This window comes from Phycodurus eques, chromosome 5 (genome assembly GCF_024500275.1).
Source record: "Phycodurus eques isolate BA_2022a chromosome 5, UOR_Pequ_1.1, whole genome shotgun sequence".
In the NCBI taxonomy this organism is placed as follows: domain Eukaryota; kingdom Metazoa; phylum Chordata; class Actinopteri; order Syngnathiformes; family Syngnathidae; genus Phycodurus; species Phycodurus eques.
This window is the reverse complement of record NC_084529.1, coordinates 23770298-23785488: the sequence shown is the minus strand read 5'-3', so window position 1 is coordinate 23785488 and position 15191 is coordinate 23770298. Positions and strand designations below refer to the sequence as shown.

The window sequence follows — 15191 nt, the reverse complement described above, 5'->3', positions numbered from 1 at the left end:
CCACTGTATACCGGCCTGCTCCTCACCTTCCGCAAGGCGGCGAACGCGGGGCCGAAGCTTGGGTGCGTGCTGGTACGACTCCGAATCCATGCCGGAAGTTTGGCGAGGGTGGCGGTACGGGAGTAGCGTCGGTCGCACAGCACGATAGAGGAGTAATCGCCGCGGTGACGGATAGCTCTGCCTTTAGGGACCAGGAAACAAAAACACTCGCCGTTGATGACATAAACAAGTTTAATGACCTGTGGATCCCTCACAGGGATCTACCATACCTATTGATTGATTGACAGCCTTCATGCAGAGATTTTCAATTAGTGCTTGGCCAGGGCTCTTCTCTCCACTGTGAGTCTGGAACACAAAAATGTTTGAAAAGAGACACATTATACATTTTGGTCATGATTGAAGCATTTGTGAGGTGTCCTAATAACACACCTGTGACAGAGTTTTAAAAATACCCCAAAGATTAAGAATTATAATACACATTGGCTGATTTTCACTAGTGGAGGGAGCACTTCATCACCAAGCCGCCAAATTGCACTTGTCAATTCAGTGTCCGGATTTGAGTATGTGGCACATGCAGCGGACACGTCGCCAAATATAAATACGCCATCCGCCACACCATGGTGAACAATCGTACTGCTTATCAGAATCAAATGCTGATAACTCCGTGAGCGAACAGTAATCTGTGCATCCAACAACACTGCAGCTCTGCTTAGTTTTTTGGCTTTGACATGATAGGGTTTCAGACCGTGTAGTCGGGCTGTCGCCCAACCTAGCTACAAGGTCATGGGTGTAAATAGGCAGCTGCCCAAAGATTTGCTTGATTTCACATTTGATGGGTAGACAGGCACTCCAGAAACCCAACTCTTCGTATACAAGCCATTATAATGTACATTTTCCGGAATGTCTCCGTTAAGAGTCATTAAAACAATGCGTGTAAATGTAAGCAGTATCACATCTCACCAGGTGTTTGTCCAGGTAAGACATCTTTTCCTGTAGTTCCGGTGATTTGATGTTGGGATAAGGCATTCCAACCATCACCACACACCTAAGTGTCATAAGTACATGAGTCTGTCATCTACAGTATATTGAGCTGGGTGATATGGCCTTAAAATAAAATCTCAGACAAAAATCTTGATTCCAATTTTAACAGATTTGACTATTTTAGAAATTATTTACAGATGTGGCGGCACGGTGGCCGACTGGTTAGAGCGTCAGCCTCACAGTTCTGAGGACCCGGGTTCAATCCCCGGCCCCGCCTGTGTGGAGTTTGCATGTTCTCCCCGTGCCTGCGTGGGTTTTCTCCGGGCACTCCGGTTTCCTCCCACATCCCAAAAACATGCATTCATTGGAGACTCTAAATTGCCCGTAGGCATGACTGTGAGTGCGAATGGTTGTCTGTTTGTATGTGCCCTGCGATTGGCTGGCAACCAGTTCAGGGTGTACCCCGCCTCCTGCCCGATGACAGCTGGGATAGGCTCCAGCGCGCCCGCGACCCTAGTGAGGAGAAGCGGCTCAGAAAATGGATGGATGGATTTAAACATGTGAAAAAGTATTTTCACTAGGAAAAAGGTTCCTTTTTGTAAATACATGATCCTTAATAAATTAACTTTAAACACAAAAAAAAGCACATACCTGCACAGATTATCAGAGAAATTGATGCCCTCACTCATCTTTCCACCCACCACGGGGAACAGCAACGCCCCCGTTAAGCCGCCACCTCCTTGCTGAGCGCACCTCTGTTGAGAGACATGACATTTCTGGAGATACTGTATCGTGATATCAAATTATGAGTTAATTTGTGCTGTGACTATACCCTTATCTCAAGGCACTCGTATCTCAAATCAGTTCCAGCCCCATGAAAAACATTTTTTTTTTTTTGCTACATGCTTTATAATGATGAAAATATCACTGTAAAGTAGTGTACTTTATAAAAACAAATGGAATGTAAGGAATCAAGTTTTTCCTAATGACTTTTTATCACTTGGCTTTCATTGAACTTAATCACCTTTTTTTTTTTTGCCGTTTTTCGCTGCACTTTTCTCAGTTTCAGTAACTGACATCTTTTCTTGGACAGATGACTGCATCTTAGCAATTATTCCAACACCCTTGTCTTATTGATGATGTAACTCATGATAGTAGCAGCAGAATGAATTCTGAAGTCTACAAAACTATTTTGTCTGACACTTCACAGAAAAATGCATCCAAACTAATCGGGAGAAGCTTCATCATGCAACAAGACATTGACTCAAAACACACTGCCAACACAACAAATGACTTCATCGGGGGGGGGGGGCAAGTGGAAAGTCTTAGACTGTCCAAGTCAATCTCCGGACCTTATATAATATATATTTATGATAATGCTAATCAATCATCAAGCTAATTATTTTTGGGGGAAAATGACTTGGACTAATTCCTTTATTACATTATTTTTCAAGATTATCCTAATATTTTCAATTAATAAAAATGAATATAAAAGTATTTGAAGTAGTTTTGTCTGTTTTCATGTTTCTGTTTTAGAATTTTGCTGTGGTATCGAGGTATTTTAGGCAAGTATAGTATCAAAGTCAGAATTTTTGGATCATGACATCACTAGTCGCGACGGTTTGTTTTAGCCGATACCCGTTATATCTAGGTTCATTTTATCGCGGTTCCACTGTAGCGCAAAGTTCTTCACCTGGATACAACGGGAGAACTCGCCCAGCACCTGCTCCACCTGGTTGGCCTTCTTGGGCTCCTGGAAAATCTGAAGATATAATTTGGATTTTAAATCAGAATTTTTCACCAAAAGTGATACAGGTTGCAATAAAACCAATATCAAAAGGACAAACCATCATCTTTCTTAAGAATGTAAAAATGTTGCACACAACATTCAGTTAATAAAGGGTTATGACAGCAGCAGCTTGACTCTGGAACAAATTGTATATAAAACATTTCTACTGTTCTTTTGCATTTAGAACAACTTGGAAGTCACCTGTCATTATGGAACGTATTGTGTTTCACTTTGGAGGTTCTATCGTGTAAAGAAAAATAACAATACCGGTCACGTAGCCCACCTTCTTCTTGTTGGCGAGACGGGTCAGAATGCCGCCGGACCCCCAGTGAGCCACGATGCGCCTCGAGTACTCGTACGAGGGAAAGAAGCACACCACACCGCCTGGCACCACGTTGCAGATGTTCAAGAGGATGCGACCCGTCTCGTCCATCTGTCAGGAAATACATCATGCATAACAAGAACACATGGGCTTGATTTACACTCCAGGTCCATGTGCCCAATTCCCATTTAATCATTGTATCTGATTTTTTTAAACTCTATTTCCATGTTCATTTCAAGTGACACATATCCAATATCTGATGCATATGAAGAGTTTAATCTGAAGCGATCCGATTTCATGCATTTTTTACATTCACGCTGCCATAACGCATATAACAAATGTCCAACTTGAGAGCAAAACAATCAGAATTGTGGCACTTGAACCATCCATCCATCCATCCATTTTCTGAGCCGCTGGGCACATACAAACAAACAACCATTCGCACTCACATTCACACCTACGGGCAATTTTAGAGTTGCCAATTAACCTAGCATGCATGTTTTTGGGATGTGGGAGGAAACCGGAGTGCCCGGAGAAAACCCACACAGGCACGGGGAGAACATGCAAACTCTACACAGGCGGGGCTGGGGATTGAACCCTGGTCCTCAGAACTGTGAGGCAGACGCTCTAACCAGTCGTCCACCATGCCGGGCGCTTGAACCATGCAGTGTAAATCCAGTGTTTGTGTGTTACCATGCAAGGGGAATCTCTGTTTTGGTACGTGAAATCCAGCTCCTGACCAGATGGACCGCTGCACAGGGCAATGGGAAGGATGTTCTCAGGTGGAATCACATGGCCTGTAGGAACAAAATAACGGTGCATGAAATAAAATAATGGTGACCTTAATTTTATATATGGAAACACATTTGCACATATTTTAAATCATCCATCTATCCATCCATTTTCTGAGCCGCTTCTCCTGACTAGGGTCGCGGCCTTGCTGGAGCCTATCCCAGCTATCATCGGGCAGGAGGCGGGGTACCGGCTGGCCAAGCGGAATGCAGCTTTGGTGGTTGCTGAGGCAAAAACTCGGGCGTGGGAGGAGTTCGGTGAGGCCATGGAGAACGACTTCCGGACGGCTTCGAGGAAATTCTGGTCCACCATCCGCCGTCTCAGGAGGGGGAAGCAGTGCACTGGAGAGGAGGGTCCGTTGGGAAGTCGAATCTCAGATTCAGGAGGAGCAGTGTGGTTTTCGTCCTGGCCGTGGAACAGCGAACCAGCTCTTCACCCTCGCCAGGGTCCTCGAGGGTGCATGGGAGTTCGCCCAACCAGTCTACATGTGTTTTGTGGACTTGGAGAAGGCGTTCGACCGTGTCCCTCGTGGAGTCCTGTGGGGGGTGCTTCGGGAGTATGGGGTACCGAATCCCCGGATACGGGCTGTTCGGTCCCTGTACGACCGGTGTCAGAGTTTGGTCCGCATTGCCGGCAGTAAGTCGGAACGAGTCCGAGGCCCAAAGGGCCAAGGCTGCCCTTTGTCACCGATTCTGTTCATAACTTTTATGGACATAATTTCTAGGCGCAGCCGAGGCGTAGAGTGGCCTCAGTATTGCATCTTTGCTTTTTGCAGATGATGGCTTCATCAGGCCGTGATCTCCAACTCTCCCTGGAGCGGTTTGCAGCAGTGTGTGAAGCGGCTGGGATGAGAATCAGCACCTCCAAATCTGAGACCGTGGTCCTCAGTCGGAAAAGGGTGGAGTGCCCTCTCCAGGTCGGGGATGAGATCCTTCCCCAATTAGAGGAGTTCAAATATCTTGGGGTTTTGTTCACGAGTGAGGGAAGAATGGAACGGGAGGTCGACAGGCGGATCGGTGCAGCGTCTGCAGTGATGCAGACTTTGTATCGGTCCATTGTGGTGAAGAAGGAGCTAAGCCGAAAGGCGAAGCTCTCGATTTACCGGTCGATCTACGTTCCAACCCTCACCTATGGTCACGAGCTGTGAGTCGTGACCGAAAGAACAAGACTCCGGATACAAGCGGCCGAAATGAGTTTCCTCCGCAGGGTGTCCGAGCTCTCCCTTAGAAATAGGGTAAGAAGCTCGGTCATCCAGGAGGGGCTCAGAGTGAGCCGCTGCTCCTCCCAATTGAGAGGAGCCAGATGAGGTGGCTCGGGCATCTGATTGGGATGCCTCCCGGACATCTCCCTGGTGAGGTATTCCGGACACGTCGCACCGGGAGGAAACCCCGGGGACGAACCCAGGACATGCTGGAGAGACTACATCTCTTGTCTTGCCTGGGAACGCCTCGGGTTCCCCTCGGAAGAGCTGGAGGAAGTGGCTGTGGAGAGGGAAGTCTGGCCTGCTAAAGCTACTGCCCCCGTGACCACGACCTCGGTTAAGCGGAAGAAAACAGATGGATGGATATTTGCTCAAATAGTGGGCTCAATGCTCATAGTCCATGCAAATACACCGCACCTCAAATTGACACCCCCTTTCCCCTTCATTACCACAGCATACACAATAAATCTGAAGTTTATGGTGGAGTTTAAAGAGATGTTGCTGTCGTAACACACATAATAATAATAATAATACATACATACACACATAATAATAGTATAATAATACGAGTGATAAATTACATTACAATACACAAGTACTCATTACTCAATCCCTCAAAAGTAGTAATATATTATTGACAAAAGTATCATGTGGAAAAATGAGAAATACACGATATGGAAGAATGCACGTTGAATAAATAAACCTTCCCTTAATAAATACCTTAAAAATAATATATTATTTATTATATATATTACATGCATAATTTATGGGAAAATAAAAAATACATGAGTGTATAAATAAATGCCTTCCCCTAGTAAATGCCTTGAATAAGAATATTGAAATAAGTGTCATTATTTTGGGAAGAATAACAAATACATAAATTCCAGTATATAATGAAAATGTATGCGTGCATGAATTAAGGCCCTCCGCAAATAAATACCTTTCCACCAATAGATGGCCGTTATTCTGCAGTTCAACAACTTCACCAGCCACTTGGGAGCGGGGGGGGGGGTGATCTCTTTGTTGTTTTGATCCAAAATAACAGACTTCTATGCAGTTTTATTGATATATCATCACATGATCCTTTCATCAGAGCGCATCAAAAACATTTTTACCATACCTGCCGTAAAAAAGGTAATCAAACAACCCTCTTTCATAGAAATAGAATGGAATGGGCCAAAAGTTGCCTTTTATTGCTTGTAGCACTTCATCTCGCAACAATGGCTGAGTATTGAGCAATGCAGCTATCCAAGTTCTAAAAATGTATTGATTTGAAGCTTGCAAGAGAATTCCCCCGCATACTTAACCACAGTTACTGTCCTTTGCCAAAAACAAAAAAAAATATTGACAAAACCATTACAGATATTCAGCAGAGTGGCTGTGATGCCAAATGGGGTCCCACTTACCGCAGGAAAACTCAGCAATGCGCTCTTCTTGCACTCCGGCGGAAAACAGCAGCTCCTGTTTGAAGTCTGACACCTGCACAGAGCAGCGTTCAGCACCAGGAGAATCACATTTTTGTCATTACAGTGAACTGTACCATTACAGACGCACCGGAGATTATTAAGATTATCAAACAAATGTAAATAGCAGACAAATATTAAATATTACACAAATTAACTTAAATGAAGGGGGAAAAAACAATTCAAAGTAACCTGGCCCTGTGTGAAAAAGTAATGGCCCCCTAAACCTTTTTTTTTTTTGTCCTGTTCAGCTTCACAAGTGGACTTGCTAGTGTGTTTTGAATCGTTATCATGCCGTAGAACCCAGGTGCACTTCATCTTGAGGTCACAAACTGATGGCTAAACATTCTCCTTAAGGATTTTCCTTTAAAGAGCAGAATTCATAGTTCCATCAATGACAGCAAGTTGTCCAGGTCCTGAAGGAGCAAAGCAGCCCAAGACTATCACACTACCACATTTGACTGTTGGTATGATGTTCTTTTTCTGAAATGCTGTGCTACATTTACACCACATGCAACGAGACACACACCTTCCAAAAAGCTCAACTTTCATCGCGTCAGTCCATATAATACATATAATACTTTTTCACAGCACTGTATAGAGAGACCATACAAAAAGTTTATTTGTATAGCCCTTAATCATAAGTGTCTCAAAGGGCTTCACAGGCCTACAGTTGGCAATGATTGACGACATCCCCAAATCTAAACCCCCCAATTGGGCAAGGGAAAACTCCAACCCATTTAAACTTATTAAAACACACTTTTCAAAGTATTGCTTAGCACCTATTCTCACTCTTGTTGTCACAAAATAGGAGAATAACATCACTTTGAGGTAACGAAGAGCTTTTTGCTCGCACATTGCTCCAAATATGAGGCAAAGTGTGCTTGCTTCAAGCTGTTTGTCACTCCTATTTGAAGTTTGTTTAACTGACCCGACAAGTGAATAAAACATTGCATATCCATCCATCCATTTTCTGAGCCGCTTCTCCTCACTAGGGTCACGGCCATGCTGGAGCCTATCCCAGCTATCATCGGGCAGGAGGCGGGGTACACCCTGAACTGGTTGCCAGCCAATCGCAGGGCACATACAAACAAACAGCCATTCGCACTCACATTCACACCTACGGGCAATTTAGAGTCTCCAATTCATGCATGTTTTTGGGATGTGGGAGGAAACCGGAGTGACCGGAGAAAACCCACGCAGGCACAGGGAGAACATGCAAACTCCACACAGGCGGGGCCGGGGATTGAACCCTGGTCCTCAGAACTGTGAGGCTGACGCTCTAACCAGTCGCCCACCGTGCCGCCCAAACATTGCTAAACACCTAAATGTTCAACCAAACCATATAGTCCACAGGTTATTGCTAACATAATGTAAAATGCCATGGACTGGCTGATGGAAATTGGCAAAGACTTTATGGTAATTATAAGCCTTCAAATTACTGCTATTTATAACACACATTGAGCAATAACACATGTACAAACAGAGCAAACAATAATCCTCCCAGGTCGCGCCACGGTCAAATGGGTGGTCACTCTGGGGTGCATTTGAGTCCGCCAGAAAAAAATTAATGCTGGAGCAGACTTTTCGGATACGAATCATAACAAATCAAAGAATAAAATACTAATTACTTCATTCAGACAAGAGCTGCAATGCTGCCACACTGCATTTACTAAAAAAAAAAAAAAATCAAAATTATTTTGTGATGTTTAGCCTTTGGTTACTGCCGACACCATTTTGACTGAGTGCGGATAGTTTCTATGCATGGACGTATGCAGTGTAGCTCAATAAAGTTTAATAAAAAAATTAAAAACATTTTAAAAAAGGTGGCCCAGAGGAGTTGGACGGATAACATGGAACTGCCACAAAAGGAGCCATCGCTGGAGGGGTTGACCGTGTGGCAGGATGAATGGGAGAAAGTTTATCAAACACAGCGTAAAATCTGACCATAGCTGAGTAGGCCTGCTGCCTTGGCTAGGTAGCCAGTTGGCCATTTAGCGTCCCAACACACACACACACAACAAAAATTGACCAAGGGATGGCTTGTAATTAAAAAAACTGGTACACTGTCAAGGTACCACTGTATATTGTTAAAAAAAACATTAAAAACGATGGCTTGGGTAAAAACTAGACTTTACACCCGTATTTATTTTTAGCCTTGTCGCGTGTCTTTTGGCGTAGTCCTGTAAATATCTGAATGCCAATAAAGTTATTTAAAAAAACAAAACATGTCGGCGGTGTGGGACAGACAACACGTGATGCCCGGATCAGACTACAAGACAAATTTGCTCTTTCGCGATTGCACTATGTCAGACTACTGCAATAAAATATTGTATTCCGATATCACCACATCCTGTTTTTTCCGATCTCTGGGCTTCATCGTGTCAACGACCACACTCGTTACCATGGCAACGACAACAATAATGGCTCGCGCGTGTTTGTAAGAACAAAATGGGGGAAAACGTTTGTTGGTGGTCACCGGTGCTCAGGAGAGGACGTTCATTTAAGGCTTGCTTCAGGTATGTTCACGTACTTTTAATACGATACGGCTCGCAAGCAGGCAACAAAAACGTTATATAGCCTAGCAAGCTAGTGCTAGCACGACTGGTTGTAGGTAAACATGCCGCCGTTCTGTTCAATCATGCTCTAAAGTTTCGGTGTGGGTGAAGTAATTAAAAATAAAGTAATTTAATTACAGTAAGTTAACAACCACTATTTCTGTCATGTTGTAATGTTGGTTTGACCTGACTGATTAGAATACATGACCTGACTAGAGCATTGATTTCCAACCTTTATGGAGCCAAAGAACTTATTTTACAATTGAAATATCTCACGTCACACCAACATACAAAAATGTCACAAAAAGTGGAAACATGAATTACTGTATTTACTTCCTGCCATTTAATCAAAGACCATTCATTTGTTCTGTCTGTCATTATGCCTCACTGGCATAAATAGAGGAACAAAGATACATTATTTATTGTAAATATAATTTTCCGAGCAATTAAGTACACAAGTATATACAGTAAATGAACAGGTCATTTCAATAGACACAGTCCTCCATCATGTGATTGGATCGGTGATCGGTTACCATTTTTTTAAACTCGGTGACACAAACAAAATACCAATCTAGCACAGGCACGAAAGATGACCAGCTATATAGTGGGGGGACACTGAATTTGACATTCAAGAGGAACTCACAGGCTGCATAGTTCCTCCAGCGACGATAACGGCCCTGCACTCCTTCAACACCTGGGCGAAGTGGACGGCCGGGTTCAAGAGAAGGAACTTGACGCTGCTTTCTGACAGATTCCCTACACATTTGCGTATTTAAGTTTACAACTAGGGTCTTCACTGACCTCAATTATAGTGCTTAAAACAGTACCTTGTCTGTGTATGACCACCCTGCCGTCTGTGTTGCTGTTGGTGAGCGCCATAAAGAAGCCCTCCACTTGCATCATAGGGGAAGCAGCCAGCATGTTCTCTGCCTCTAAGGACGCCTGTTGGTCGTTTGGAAGAGCTGCATGCAAGAGGAGCTGGATTACAGTCTTTGAGGAGCTGGATTACAATCTTTAAGGAGACATTCTAGCCATCCATCCATTTTTTATAGCGCTTTTCCTTATAACGGTAGCAGATGAGCTGGAGCATAACGCAGCTGACTAGGCGAGCCAAGCGGAATACAGCCTGGACTGGGTGCAGGGCACATTCACACCTATGGACAATTAGAGGTGGGGTGGGCAAACTTTTGTGTTCAAGGGCCACATTTTACTTTTAAACTAACAAGTGGGCCATGTCATTCATACATGAGGTGAAAAAACGTTGTGCTCAATAGATAATAATAATAAAATAATTATAAAATAATTAGCGGCACAGTGGGCGACTGGTTAGAACGTCTGCCTCACAGTTCTGAGGACCGGGGTTCAATCCCCGGCCCCGCCTGTGTGGAGTTACCATGTTCTCCCCAGGCCTGCGTGGGTTTTCTCCTACATGCATGGTAGGTTAATTGACAACTCTAAATTGCCCGTAGGTGTGAATGTGAGTGTGAATGGTTGTTTGTTTGTATGTGCCCTACGATTGGCTGGCAACCAGTTCAGGGTGTACCCCGCCTCCTGCCCGATGATAGCTGGGATAGGCTCCAGCGCTCCCGCGACCCTAGTGAGGAGAAGCGGCTCAGAAAATGGATGGATGGATGGATTCTCATAATTATCTTTTTCCATTTATAGTTAATTCAATTATATTTAGCAAATTGTTTCAAATAAAATTTGTAAAATGTCTATGCAAAATGGTTAATTTTACAAACATTTACAATGTCAATCAACTAAATGTTAGATAAATGAATAGAAAATAAATAATATAATAAAAATAATAAATAAATAGATACATTTTGATTAACATGTTTAAAAAAAATAAAGAAAATTGTATATACTATATATAACAGGACTCATGATCATGTAAATGCTTGGTGGGCCGGATTAAAGAACCACATGCCATACTATGTCCACCTCTGCTTCAGTGTCTTCAATGAATTTAACATGCATCGGATGTGGAAGGAAGCCAGCATACCCGGAGAAAACCTGCACACGCATCAGAAGAGCATGCAAACTCCACTAAGGGAGAGATTCCAACCCGCAACCTCTCAAATGTGAGGCAGATGTGCTAACCACTTGGTCAATGTGCTGGTTAAAGGAGACAAATTTGCCGCCCCCCCCTCCACCACACACACACACACACAATTTAAAAAAGTTCCCAGGTGTGCGAATAACATGGCTGTGACATGCTTTCCACCAAATACCCCAAAGATAAAGAATTATTGTTAAAAAAAATCTGTTTTCCATAATAAGTGCCCTTTAATATACGAAATAGCACCTTTTGTTTGTACGATCTAAATTACAGTGAGACAAAGCCACCACAATTAGGTATGCCTGCACAAATAAAGTCAGAATAAAAATTTTGCCTTTAAAAAAACCTCAACAATTCTTGCTTTTGACCATAATTTAATCACCATTTATATTATATTGGTTGTAGAACTGCAACGATTACAACTTGATCGATTGCAACAAGACATTTGAGTATGATCTGGCCCAGTTCGACACCAACTAGGGTCCTCAAACTAATAATTTCCGCCCATGTATTTTGCAAGCATCTGATGTCCAACCTGGTGTCGTGCTCTGTTTGCCGTGCAGGGACTGAAGATAGCGGTTCAAGCCCTCTGTGCGCCGGTTCTCCTTCTTGGAGCAAACATGCGTGTGCGGACTCACGCCCGAACCCACATACTTATCCACAAAACCACCTAGCTGAGGAAAACAAAAGAGACACGGCTGTAGGGTTTTTTCAATTGCACACAGCGGATAAATGACCTGGAAACGCCAACTCCCTGCTGACTTACTTTTCTGCTGATCATGCTCTTCTCAAAGTATCCGTGAAGCTAGCGAAACAAGGAAGAAGACAAATTTGAAGTTGTATTATGGCATCACTTTATTGATTGATCAATACACCACATTCATGAATTCGTCTACATTTGTTGAAACACACTCATCGGCCACAACATTAGGTACTCCTGCACATATGATGAGATCCAATACAAGAGCTAAATACAAATTTAGCTTTTAAAAATATAATACAGTCCATTAACTGACACACAACTCAGAGCACTTGTATCTCAAATCACATTTCCCCATAGAAATTAATGGAAATATCATTAATCTGTTCCAGCCCCCAGAAAACAACAATAATAGAATTTCTAATGGGTTTTTTGATAAGACAAATAGCACTTTCCAATTTTGTACTTTGTAAAAATTAATGGATTCATTGTGTGGCTTGGCCATCAGGGGGCAGTATAATACATGCATATGTATATTAGTGAATAAGACAACTGCTCTGTTAGCTACAGTAATGTTTGTTTTTTTCCGCAGAGTATAAAGAACATATTCCTGGGAGTATTGCCTTAGTGTCTGTCTACATGTGTTTCTGCACCATTTGTGTTCAAATATCCGTTACTTAAATGCCACATGACAATGCTAGTTTAGTTCGCCCATTTGCATTGTTTGTTAGCATTAAGCTTCTGGACTTTTGTCAGACAAATTTAGGTGCTGTTTGGTTAAATACACGGCGGCACAGTGGGCGACTGGTTAGAGCGTCAGCCTCACAGTTCTGAGGACCCGGGTTCAATCCCCGGCCCCGCCTGTGTGGAGTTTGCATGTTCTCCCCGTGCCTGCGTGGGTTTTCTCCGGGCACTCCGGTTTCCTCCCACATCCCAAAAACATGCATGAATTGGAGACTCTAAATTGCCCGTAGGTGTGAATGTGAGTGCGAATGGTTGTTTGTTTGTATGTCCCCTGCGATTGGCTGGCAACCAGTTCAGGGTGTACCCCGCCTCCTGCCCGATGATAGCTGGGACGCCTGCGACCCTAGTGAGGAGAAGCGGCTCCGAAAATGGATGGATGGATGGTTAAATACACAATGTGTAATTCTACTTTTACTTTTCCAATACAACTCAACTGGGAGTGCCAATAAGCAGCTTCAAACAAGCTCTTGATCTCTTTTTTAAAGAACTGTTCATTATCTGACAAACTGCTCCTTGATACGAAGTTTGCTGCCACCATTTCGCGCTTGTAACTCAAATTTCTGCTCACAAATCAATACAATTGTTTAGTTTTTTTTTAAATCACCCAAGCGACAGCTCGTAACTCGAAAAACGTGAGATGGGTCACTCATGAGTCAAGGTACCATTGTACTCAGTTTTGTGGTCTTAATCGAAGACTTAAGTCTTAATGGGGTTATATTTGTTTGATATTTTACATTTGTTTGATGATCTTAAACATTAAAGTGGGGAAACTATGTAAAAATATAAGCATTTGAGAAAGGGGCCAACACCTTTTCTCAGCACATCATTCTTTCATAGAGCTCTTGTGTTGTGTGTCATTAGATTGTGCAGGTGTACATAATAAAGCAACTGGAGGTTGTACACTTGACACACAAAGAAAAATTACATTAATAATATTTTTTTTTAAAAAAAAACAATCGCTTAAAAACATTTTATAGTGGGAGACACGAGCCACAATATATAGCAGTGGAAAATTATATTCATGCTTTAATACAGACAATACCTTATAGAAGTTGATGTTGTCAATTTGAGTTTTGAAAAGAAAGTTGTTGATAGTAAACATCTCTGTTGCTGAAAAACAATCAGAAGAATTCTTGGATCAAACGTTTCCCCCTGATGTTTGCCTGTGAATGTGTGTGTGTTTTTTCTGACCTGCTTGTGTGGTTTGGTTTTGTGGATTCTGACCAACCTTGCCTGAGGGGATAACATTTACATCATCAAGTATGATAGTAATGGTCGTCAAAGGCAAAAATTATTTTACTCACCTCCAAGCACTCGTACTAGCCCCTCAATCACAAAGAGAACTTGCTTAATATACATTACATTCTTCGCCTTCAGCCGACTTCTGGAGAAGACATTAAAGGAGACGTGGAATTTTTAAAAATTAATAACAGTTCCCTGCTGTCTTAATAACATGGCAGTGACATGTTTTTGTGAAAGCTGCGCAAAGATCAAGAAATATAGCTCTTTTTACCCTCTTTTTGTACCCCAGCTGAAATGTGCTTTTTTTGATGGGTTGTCCTGACTCATTCAAATGACCCACCCTGTCTCCCTCTACTGCAGGTCTAACAGTGAGTATGACTTTTGTTACCATGATGAGCTAGGGTGTTGCAACAAGGTGAGTGGCTACTACGAAGCCCATAAAAAAAGCAGGCAGTAAAAGTATGGATTTTATTTTCACTCGTGGAGGTAGCACATCAATACCAAGGTGCCAAATTACACTTGTCAATTAATAGGCAGATCCATGCATTTGGCGCATGTCGACACAAATACCCCCTACTCACATGTCAACAACTTCATTGGACAGTACATGCCACTTATCAGAAGCTAACGCAACAACACTGCAGGTCTGCTTATGGCATGGCGGATCTTTGCCCAACCTAGCTTCAAATTCATGGGTGGAGAATCTCTGCGGTACAGGGAGTGTGTAAAGTAACAAATCAACAACAACAAAGTGACATCAGACACATTTTTGTAAGTAGGCAACTCACAAAAGATTTACTAGATTGTATAATGTCACACTTGATGGATAAGCAGGCACTACAGACAACCAACTATTTGCATACAAGCTATTCAAATGTTTTTATTTTCCATCCCCTTCAGTTAGGAAGATGTCAAAGTTACTCACCTGAAGCGTTCAGCATACTGGCTGAGCTGTGAGTGAGCCCGGCAAAGCTGCAAACAACAATATTAGCAGATCTCAGGTCAAATACAAAACAATTACGCTGTGTGAGTAGTGTTTACCTGCGCACCGCTGAGCTCTACACTGTGTATGCAGGAGAGTGTCTCGCTGAGGTTGTGAGCTTCGTCTATGATCACCACCTGATCACACAAACACATTTTACTGTCACCAATGCGCCACTTCATTATTGCTCTGCGCCAAAGCCAATGATATCTGACCTAACATGACTGAGGGAGAGGCCACAATGACATTGCAATGCGCCTCCTGCAGTTCATCAGTCACGCCTCCATTAGATCATGGATTTTTGAGCGATTGTTTTTGTGGGTTTTTACAGTATACAGCCAAGATATTTTTTTTT

At 42.8% G+C, this 15191-nt stretch overlaps 1 protein-coding gene across 10 annotated transcripts in view; it reads right to left on the bottom strand.

Moving 5' to 3' along the window:
* The window catches only part of ddx11 (DEAD/H (Asp-Glu-Ala-Asp/His) box helicase 11), a 96957-nt gene that overhangs the window by 1320 nt on the left and 80446 nt on the right, over positions 1-15191 (bottom strand). For all 10 annotated transcript variants that reach the window (XM_061678227.1, XM_061678229.1, XM_061678233.1 and 7 more), the window contains 17 exons: positions 14896-14973; positions 14780-14826; positions 13917-13996; positions 13804-13845; positions 13655-13722; positions 11935-11973; positions 11704-11842; positions 9934-10068; positions 9750-9862; positions 6492-6564; positions 3786-3889; positions 3054-3203; positions 2675-2743; positions 1633-1736; positions 961-1045; positions 270-345; positions 27-181 (listed from right to left, as the gene is read on the bottom strand). In XM_061678227.1, the coding sequence (XP_061534211.1) occupies positions 27-181; positions 270-345; positions 961-1045; positions 1633-1736; positions 2675-2743; positions 3054-3203; positions 3786-3889; positions 6492-6564; positions 9750-9862; positions 9934-10068; positions 11704-11842; positions 11935-11973; positions 13655-13722; positions 13804-13845; positions 13917-13996; positions 14780-14826; positions 14896-14973 (1557 nt within the window). The remainder of the gene's footprint in view (positions 1-26; positions 182-269; positions 346-960; positions 1046-1632; positions 1737-2674; positions 2744-3053; positions 3204-3785; positions 3890-6491; positions 6565-9749; positions 9863-9933; positions 10069-11703; positions 11843-11934; positions 11974-13654; positions 13723-13803; positions 13846-13916; positions 13997-14779; positions 14827-14895; positions 14974-15191) is intronic.